General features: G+C 50.6%; 1 protein-coding gene across 1 annotated transcript; it reads left to right on the forward strand.

The window, feature by feature from the left end:
- The first annotated feature begins 314 nt into the window (after window positions 1–314).
- Asna1 (arsA arsenite transporter, ATP-binding, homolog 1 (bacterial)) lies at window positions 315–7954 on the forward strand. Its single transcript, XM_028755506.1, has 7 exons — window positions 315–512; window positions 1238–1385; window positions 5775–5923; window positions 6017–6167; window positions 6771–6878; window positions 6971–7168; window positions 7625–7954. The coding sequence occupies exons 1-7, from the start codon at window positions 352–354 to the stop codon at window positions 7754–7756; spliced, it is 1047 nt and encodes a 348-aa protein (XP_028611339.1). The 5' UTR covers window positions 315–351; the 3' UTR covers window positions 7757–7954.
- The last annotated feature ends 2030 nt before the right edge of the window (window positions 7955–9984 follow it).

Below are 9984 nucleotides of genomic sequence, written 5' to 3' on the forward strand. Positions count from 1 at the left end.
AGAGGTTGACGCCTGCAGGGACTTGAGCGTGACTAGTGGAAGTAAGACAAGATTGAGCCAATGAAAAGAGTACCGCAAGACTTAGGATCCAATCAGTGAAGAGCAGTAGTGTGGGTCATACCAATATATCCACAAGACAGGGGAATCCTTATAAAACTACAGACAAGAGTTCACAAAGGTGAGCCCTCGACGCATACAATGGTGAAAATATCGCGCTAACTATCCCTAGATGTCAATGCAGGAGGAAAATAAGTCAGGCTTCCGGCCTGCACAGGATTGTGGCAGACTCATTTCCCCTGTAGGTGTTTAGCACGTGGTGCGCCCCGGTTAATCACGTGAGCCGGGTCCAAGATGGCGGCGGGGGTGGCCGGGTGGGGGGTTGAAGCAGAAGAGTTCGAGGATGCACCTGATGTGGAGCCGCTGGAACCCACGCTTAGCAATATCATTGAGCAGCGTAGCCTTAAGTGGATCTTTGTCGGGGGCAAGGGTGGCGTTGGTAAGACCACCTGCAGGTAAGGAGGCTCTAGCGGGACCAAGAGGACGGGTGGGATGTACCACTGGACGAAGGGGAGGACAGGGACCGGCTTTTTCTTCCCGATCTGGGCAGAGCGAGCTAAGCATGGGTCTACAGGGTTGTTTCTCTCTGGAAGTTACTGCAGCCCGCTGGAAATACCGACCGAATCCAAGCGTAGCATCCTGAGTTGGATTATCCCTCTTTGGGTCTTGCGAATTCAGCGCGTGAGGTGTGCAGAGGAACATTTAAATTCCGCAGTCGGCCGGACAGTACTCCCCAGGAATTTAGAGTAGCGGGAGCGACACTAAGGCGAGCTGTCTTAGTACAACGAACCTCCATTTGATGCCAGAGAGGGAAGAAGTAAAAGGAGGTGGAAAGGGCACGTAATTATGGTGTCTCAGTTCGTTGTGAAGTACATTGTCCTGAACAAGTAGAGGGAGGGAGAGCAATCTGTGCCTGCTGGACAGCTGGACTGTGCCACTAAGTGAAAAAAACAAACAAACAAACCAGAAGCAAGACATTCACAGAGACTAAGTCAATCAACTGAATGTTGCACACCAGTCCCGTCCAAGTCAAAGAGTCAGGTGGTGATCTCTGCAAGGATTAAGTAAGGCTTGATCTCACTGGGACTCATACACTGGTCATAAGGTCTCTGCTGATCTAGGTTTCTGTGACCTGAAACTAGCTCCTCACTCCTCATCTTCCCATGTTTCTTCTGTGCAGCTGCAGCCTGGCGGTCCAGCTGTCTAAGGGACGGGAGAGTGTTCTAATCATTTCCACAGACCCAGCTCACAACATCTCAGATGCTTTTGATCAGAAGTTCTCCAAGGTGCCTACCAAGGTCAAAGGCTATGACAACCTCTTTGCTATGGTAAGTAAAGCTGGCCTCAGCTCTGGCTGAGGTCCCCATAGAGTTTTTTGATTTTGTTTTAGTGACAGTGTGTTTTACCCAGAGTACATTCTTGGTACCCGTGGAAGCCAGCTGAGGGCATCAGGTCCCCTGGGACTGGACTTACAGATGGTTGTGAGCCACCATCTGGGTACTGGAACTCCAGCCCAGATCCACTAGAAGAACAGCCAGTACTCTTAACAACAAGTCATTTTTCTAGCCCGAACCATAAGGCCTTTTGAGGACATACCTACCAGCAGTCACCTGGCCAGTCATAGTCTACATACTCAACTCTTGGGTGTGTCACACTGGAACATACGGGAAGGAAACCTTTAAGGAACAGGGAGGAAGGTGATCAACTGGAACTGAGCAAGTAAGGGGAAGGGAAGGAGGAGGACTAGCCAGAGATGTACACTGTGGGCCTCTGCTGACTGGATAAGCAGTTTGGCCTGGAGTCTGTTTGATAGAAGGATTTTTTTTTTAAATATACAAAGCTATTCTTTTAAATATTTAGTTTGGTTTTAGTTATGTGTGCAGGGACCAGAGGTTTCAGGTCCCACTTGAGCTTAAGTTTACAGACAGTTGTGAATTCCCATCCCTACGTGGGTACTGGGAATTGAGTGAAGGGGTCTCTGGAAGATCTATACACAGAAGGTCTTAGCTGCTGAGCCGTCTTTAGCTCCATGTTCATGTTTTGGTTGCTGTTATTATTGTGTTGTTAGTGTTGTTGGTGGTGGTGCTACTGCTGCTGTTGCTGCTACTGCTCGAGGTGAAGGCCAGGGCATCCAACATGCTACACAGTGCTAGCCTGCATTCCCAGCTCTCAAATTTGAAAGGGGGTAGGCATGGTGGCACATACCTTTAATCCCAGCACTAGGGAGACAGAGGCAGGAGGATCTCTGAGTTCAAGGCCAGCCTGGTCTACAGAGTGAGTTCCAGCGCCACCAGGGCTACACAGAGAAACCCTGTTTCTAAAGACAAAAAAAAAAAAAAAAAGGCCACATACATGACTGTCATGTGGAAATTGGATTGCAAATCAAGGGTGAAGTTGGGCAGAGTAACAAGAAGGCTGTAGGTGTCCCCAGATCATAACAACGCGGTACTCTCATAAAAGGAAAGGGTGGTAGGAGGGATGAATGGTTAGATTTGGGGTATATTTTGTAAGTAAAGCAGTGAAATTATCAGGTTTTGTCTGTCTTTCAGTGTGTGTGTACTGTGCTGTACACACTCATGCCTATGTGTCACACTGTGAAAGTTAGAGGACATCCCCAGATATTGCTGACTCTTCTACCTTGTTTGAGACAGTCTGTTGTTTGTTCCTGTATGCACTAGGCTGGGTGGCCTGGGAGCTACCAGGGCTTCTCCGCCTCCTGTCTTACTGCGCAGCACAGGGATTATATAATCCTGTTACCACGGCCACCTACCTTCACACAGGTTCTAGACATCCAAATTTCCATCCCCACACTCACACAAGTGCTTTGTCCACTAGGCCATCTTTTTTGTTGTTGTTGTTTTTGTTTTTTTCGAGTCAGGGTTTCTCTGTGTAGCCCTGTCTGTCCTGGACCTCACTCTGTAGACCAGGCTGGCCTCGAACTCAGAAATCCACCTGCCTCTGCCTCCCAAGTGCTGGGATTAAAGGCGTGGGCCACCACCGCCCGGCCAAAGCCATCTTTTTTTTATTTATTTGTGTGTGTGTGTGTGTCTGTGTGTCTGTCTGTCTGTCTGTCTGCTTTTATATGATGTGTGCTACTTGCATGAAGGTCTTAGAGACTGAAGAAGACTGTAGATGCCCAGGAACTGATATATGTGCCCAGGAACTAATTGGGATGTGCCTGATTTGGGTGCTAGAAATCAAACCTCAGTTCCCTGCAAAGCGGCAAATGCTCCTGACTACTGAGCTCCGGAGGCATCTCTCCAGTTCTCATTATTCTGGGTTTAGTTGTTGTTTAGTTTTGGTTGTATTTGGTTGGTTGGCTTGCTGGCTGGCTAGTTTTTGAGACAGTTTCATGTAGCCTAGTGTGGTCTGAAACTTGAAATGTCAAGGGTGACCTTGAACTTCTGATCCTCCTCAGAAGTACTGGTATGACAAGTACTTGTCATGCCACCTGACAAAAGTTGCATTGTTTTGATTAGTATTTTTATATGCATAGATGTTATGCCTACATGTATGTTTGTGTACTGTGTGCGTGCACTGCCCTCAGAAGCCAGAAGAGGGTGTTGGATCCCCTGGAACTAGAGTTATAGATGGTAGTGAGCCTCCATGTGAGTGCTGGGAATTGAACCTGGGTCCTCTGGAACAGCAGCCCATACTTTTAACCACTGAGTCATCCCTCCAGTGCCTAAGGTAGCTTGGTTTTAATGAGGGAAATAGTAACTGTCGTGTTGGCAGCTGAGAATGGGAATCCCACAGCAGGGAAACAGGGAGTTGTTGAGACAGGATTTCACTGTGCTGCCCAGGCTAGCCTTGAACTCCTAGGTGCAGGTGGTTCTCCTGCCTCAGCCTCTGGAGCAGCTGAGTCTGCAGGAACATAGTACCACCCCTGCCTTTAGAAGGGCTTATTTGAGAAAGATGATATACATATTTGATTGCTCCTAGAACTTGCTAGCAGGGAGAGGGGGTGGGGGACAGTTCTTGAAGGTTGAGCTCTGTCTAGCACACAGAACCAGGGCTTAGGTTCTGCCAAGGGTGGAAATCAGAAGGAAGTATGTAGAACTGGGGGTGTTTCCTGGGGCAGATGAGGTGTTACAACCTCATCTTTTTCCTCAACCTGTTTTCCAGGAATAGGGATGGAAGGCAGGGCCTGGTGCATATTGTGCCAGGCTCACCACTGAACTCAGCCCTTTATACTTTCTCTGTTATTCTTGCGTGTGACTGCTCTTCCTCTCTTTCTGTGGGTTCCAGAATAGAACACATGTCTGTCATGGATTGAGTTTCTTTACTTGCTGAGCCATCTTACTGACCTGTTAAAGGTTTTTGGTTTGCTTTGGTTTTGGTTTTGGTTTTGGTTTTTCAAGACAGGATCTCTCTGTGTAGCCCTGGCTATCCTAGAAATCACTCTATAAACCAGGCTGCCCTGGAATTCATAGAGATCTGCCTGCCCTGCCTTCCAAGCCCTGGGACTAAAGGTGTGTGCCACTGCCACCTGGCCTAACCCATTGCATTCTCATTTGTGGTTTTTGTTTATTGGTCTGAGTCTCACTAAGTTTACAGCCCGCTTTGAGCTCACTTTGGCAAAATTTGCAACCTTCCTGCCTCGTTCTGCTGAATTGTTGGGGTTAAAGCCTGTACCACCAGGCCCAACCAGGGGCTTCCCCAGGCCCAGTCAGGGGCTTCCCTTTCTTAAAAAGGCTAGGACTTCCACAATGAATGAGACAGGAGATATTTGAGGAGGAATGAGACAGGCAGCACACAGACATTTGTGAGAATACGCATCCATTGCAGATCTGTCATTAGTAGTTGGGGGCAGGTATGACTATTGGGGTCTGGTTTTGCCCCCAAAACAGCAATACCAAGTAGCTATGGATAAGCAGAATGGGGAGACTGCCTACACCAGTGAAGGAGAACTGGCAGAAGCAACCATGTAGCCTAGACTGGAGCTGTGATCAGCCTGAGGCTGGCGCTGTATCTCAGTAGTAGAGCTCTTATTAAATCTGATAGTCAGAGACTGGGGTCACGGGGTCAGGTGCCCGGCTAGAAGGTAGTTGCCATTAAGCGGCTTAGGAATTGCTCAGTGGTAGAGCACCTGCTTAGAATCTCCCAGTGAGTGGCTAGGGGCATAACTTGAAGGAGCACTGGCCTAGCCTGTATAAAGCCCTGGGTTCCATCTGCAACCCCTTCCCCCAACCCCTCAAAATAGAGAATACCGCCCAAGAGGGAGAGCAGGTGGCCAGGGAGAGAAAACAAGGGTCCTACAGAAGATAGGTAAGGTGACCTACAGAATGACGGAGGCCAGCGAGCCTATGGAACACGCCTGTCATCCCAACGCTGAGGAGACTGAGGATGGCCAGCCTCGGCTACATAATGATCTTGTTTTAAAAATTAAAGAATCGTATTTAAAGATGACCCACATTAGAGACATAATCTGAAAGTGGTTGGAGCTACCTGTGGTTGTTTATTGAGAAAGCAAATTTTGGGTTGCTTTTGCAAATTCCTGCAGTGGGTTTGGGTTTCAGCTTGTCTTTGGGGCCTCCCCTAGTCCAAGTTTGCAATTTCTTACTTGATTGTGAAGGTTAAACCATTGATGGGACAGACCCGGGATCCTATGTGGCTGGAGCCCTACATGGGCTTCCTCTGGCCTGCACCTAGGAGTTGAGGCCCCCTCTGGGAGTCCGTCATCGCAGCAGCCTGAGTCTGGTCCCCTCGGCCCCCAGGAGATAGACCCCAGCCTGGGCGTTGCAGAGCTCCCCGACGAGTTCTTCGAGGAAGACAACATGTTGAGCATGGGCAAGAAGATGATGCAGGAGGCCATGAGCGCCTTCCCTGGCATCGATGAGGCCATGAGTTATGCTGAGGTCATGAGGTCAGCCTGGCACGGATTGGGGGTGGGGGGTGCCTGCCTGCCCTGGGAGGGCCTCTGGCCTCTGGTGTGAGCCTGACCTTCATCTCCTCCCAGGCTGGTGAAAGGCATGAACTTCTCAGTGGTAGTGTTCGACACCGCACCCACCGGCCATACGCTCAGGCTCCTGAACTTCCCCACCATCGTGGAGCGGGGCCTGGGCCGCCTGATGCAGATCAAGAACCAGATCAGCCCCTTCATCTCACAGGCAGGTGCCACACCCTCCTGCTCTCAGTGTCCTAACCAGAACTTTGTTCTTTGGAACAGAGCAAGAGGCACCTCCCTCCCTCCCTCCACATCACCTCTGTGTGCCCCCCAAGTAAACCTTTTCACCTCTCGGGTCTTTCCTTCTGTGTCAGCTGTGGTGCTCACTTCAACAGCACATGTACAAAGAAAATGGAGGACACAGAAATGGCTCTGTGAGCCATCTTTACTGTGACCCTTGCCCGTCCCCGTGTCCACCTTAGAGCTTGCGTGTGATGCATGTTCCTTCCTCCACCCTCGGATAGCAATGTCTGCTGAGCATCTGCTAAGTGCCTAGCACCAATGTGTAATAAAACACATGACAGCTCAGAAAGCACAGCAGCTCTCAGAGGTAAGGCATGAAGATGGGAAAACTAAGAATTCAGGAGGTCAGATACTGTGGCCATGTTTGCCCACAAAATGGGAGAGCTAAAACTACACAGACATACCCCATGCATTGGCCCCAGGGCCCACACCCTTTATGGAGATGCTACAGTATTCAGTAAGCCCCTGGCTGAGGGTCTGATGGTCCCAGGAAGGTGGCAAGCCTATTCCCTCCTACCTACAGATGTGCAACATGCTGGGTCTGGGGGACATGAATGCTGACCAGTTGGCCTCCAAGCTAGAAGAGACATTGCCTGTCATCCGATCCGTTAGCGAACAGTTCAAGGACCCTGTGAGTTATGATCTGATTCGGCAGGCGGTGAGAGACTCCTGAGGATGGGATCAGCCAGATCCTGTCCCTCACTCCTGTCTTGTGCCCTACAGGAACAGACAACCTTCATCTGTGTGTGCATCGCTGAATTCTTGTCCTTATATGAGACGGAGCGGCTGATTCAGGAGCTGGCTAAGTGCAAGATTGACACCCACAACATCATTGTCAACCAGCTTGTCTTCCCTGACCCTGAAAAACCCTGCAAGATGTGTGAGGCTCGACACAAGATCCAGGCCAAATACTTGGACCAGGTATGCCCACCTGTCCAACCTAAAGTTCCGTGTCTTTTACTGTGTTCTCTAAGGGCTGGGGCTGCAGCTCAGTAGAGAATGCTTGCCTAATATGCATGTGTGTGCGCGCGCGCGTGTGTCCTGTATTCAGAGGACTGGGGCTGGACTGGGATACATGACACCCAGACCATCCCTGGATTTGCTAGTCCCACTTACCTTACCAAGAAGCTTCTGCCCTGCTGGGCAGTGGTGGCACACGCCTTTAATCCCAGCACTTGGGAGGCAGAGGCAGGCGAATTTCTGAGTTTGAGGCCAGCCTGGCCTACAGAGTAAGTTCCAGGACAGCCAGAGCTACACAGAGAAACCCTGTCTCGAAAAAAGAAAAAAAAAAAAAAGGAAGCTTCTGCCCTAAACTCCCACCCCTTGTAAGTCCCTCTGCCCTCAATCTCTGTTTTCTGCTCTCTGACCTGGTTCCAGATGGAAGACCTATATGAAGACTTTCACATTGTAAAGCTGCCACTGTTACCTCATGAGGTGCGGGGAGCCGACAAAGTCAACACCTTCTCTGCCCTCCTCCTGGAGCCCTACAAGCCCCCCAGCACCCAGTAGCCACCCCCATCCCAGCTACTGCCACTTCATACCCTCCTCTTTCCCATGGGGCAGAGTTTGCACAAAGTCCCCCATAATGCAGGGGGATCCACTTAGGAGGTGGGAGGGGGTCTGTTCCCCCTGGTGGGGCCTGGGGAGGCTGCAATGCCCCCCACCTCCTCCTGCCTCACACTCCTCAATAAAATGATCTTAAACAACTGTGTTTGCCAATGGAGGGGTGGGTGAGTAAGCACTTGTGTGCGGCTCCAGAGATTGTACACTGCACACGGGTTTATCCCCGTCTCTCTCACACAGATCAGTTCATAGCAAGCATGCATGGTTTGGTGACAGTTGTGGAAAGAGGCTGTCTTCAGTAAGAAGCCTGGTCTGAAGACATCCTAGGGCTGTAACACCTGTAATGGAAGCATTTGCTCCCTTCCTACAGACTCACGAGTGTGGGAATCTTTAGGCCCCATGGCCAGCCCCAGGCTGGTAGGGAACGGATTAAGCAGGCAGTGGGCCCAACACCACCTGCTGTTTAGTTTGGGAATTAGTGGGCGCCCTGGGCAGAGGCTGGGCCTGCCAGACTGGGGATTAAGGATCTGTACACGCCCCTAGTTCCTGCCTCAGTGGGATGCTTCAGCCCTTCCTGGGGGGAGACCGATGAGGTCTGACAGAATGGCAGCAGATGCTGGGGCTCCCCTTAAGGCTGGACCTGCCTCCAGAGAAGGCTTCCTGAGGTCCCTCAGTGCAGGCCTCCCACTGTTTAAGCTTTATTCCCTCGGCCCTTAAGATTGGGGCCTGAGCACGGTAGGAATTCTCAGACTTAGAACCCTTGGGAAAGGCTCCTAGATCCGTATCTCCAGTCCTCTGCATCACAGACACCTCGGAGACAAACTAAAGCATGACTTTGGAGTGTCTTCAAGTTTCAAGCCACAGATGCTTGGTGCAAGGGGACAAAAAAGGGGTGTTTGGAGACATACATGACTCAGGAGGTGTCCCCGGTACACTCAGGGTCTAGGCATGCCAGGGAACGAATGTAAGGGGAACCCATACGCGAGCTTAGACTTGTCCTCCCACTGGACTCAGGGTGTGTGCGAGCTGGTATGGGCTTGTTAAGGTGGCAATTGTGAACAGATATGGGCAGCTATAGGGAAGGACCACAGACATCAAGCCCGTATCGCCTGGGTTCAGATCCTAGCTTTTCAATTGTTTGTCACCAGAGCTGTGGTTTTCCTTTTTGGCTAGTAGGAATACAGGAGCCATCTCCCTTGCTGATGAAATATGTAGGGTTTTTTTTTCTCCAGCACCCCGCTCAGACCTCGGTAAGAGTCATGTGCTATTGTAGTGAAGGCATGTGAATCAGGCAGCCTGCCCTCCAGCCCAGCTGGGGATGGAGAACCGTGTGGGGATGTGTGTGCTGGGGGAGAAGGGATGAGGTGCAGGGAGCTCAAGGACACGTACCAAGGAGTCAGGACAGGCAAGAACAGCCTGTCCAGTGCCCAGGTCCTACAGCTGCCAATGTCACCCCAGCCAGTGGCCTTTGTTGCTGAAGTTTATAGGCTGCTGGGCAGCTGGACAGCGGAGATATGGGTCCAAGAGTAGCCAGCCCAAGCTGGTTCCTAATTTACCTGGGTGGGGCAGACATCTGCCAGCCTGGGAACACTTCGTCCTGCCCAGATGGGCCTCCGGGTGGTGCTACATTGGGCGATTCCTACTCTGTTGCTCAGCAGGTAGATAGCAAGAAATGCATGGGGACCTTAGAGTGTCCCTACCAGAGCCTCTGCCCCCTCATGCCTGTGTATTTGTAGGCATCCTTAAGGTTGGAGGTGGCAGAGGGAGTGCTCTTGGTGCCAGGCTGTGAGTGGCCCTCCCGTTGGCAAGTCTCTGAAGAGAAAACATCTACCTCAAATCAGTGCCAAACATAGGGACAAGGATTTGTGTCCCTGGTTGTGTGTTCAGGGCATTAATGAGTATGAGACATAAGAGTATGTCTGGATGGTTTTTTGCATACAGCATATAACAGCACATAACAGAGAAAGCATTGAGAAAAGTTCTCTCCCTTTTTTAAATTTTAGACAGGGCCAGACTAGGTTGTCCTTGAGTGCCCAGCCTCCCAAATGCTTGAACTATGGGCATGTGTCACCATGCCTGCCTCAATATATTAATGTACAAATGCATGGATGTTCCTGGGGTTTTAGTTGATGGAGTTGTAGTAAGGGTCCTTGTTGTCACCCCTGCCATTCTAG

Source organism: Grammomys surdaster, unplaced genomic scaffold, assembly GCF_004785775.1.
Source record: "Grammomys surdaster isolate TR1022 unplaced genomic scaffold, NIH_TR_1.0 126063, whole genome shotgun sequence".
NCBI lineage: Eukaryota > Metazoa > Chordata > Mammalia > Rodentia > Muridae > Grammomys > Grammomys surdaster.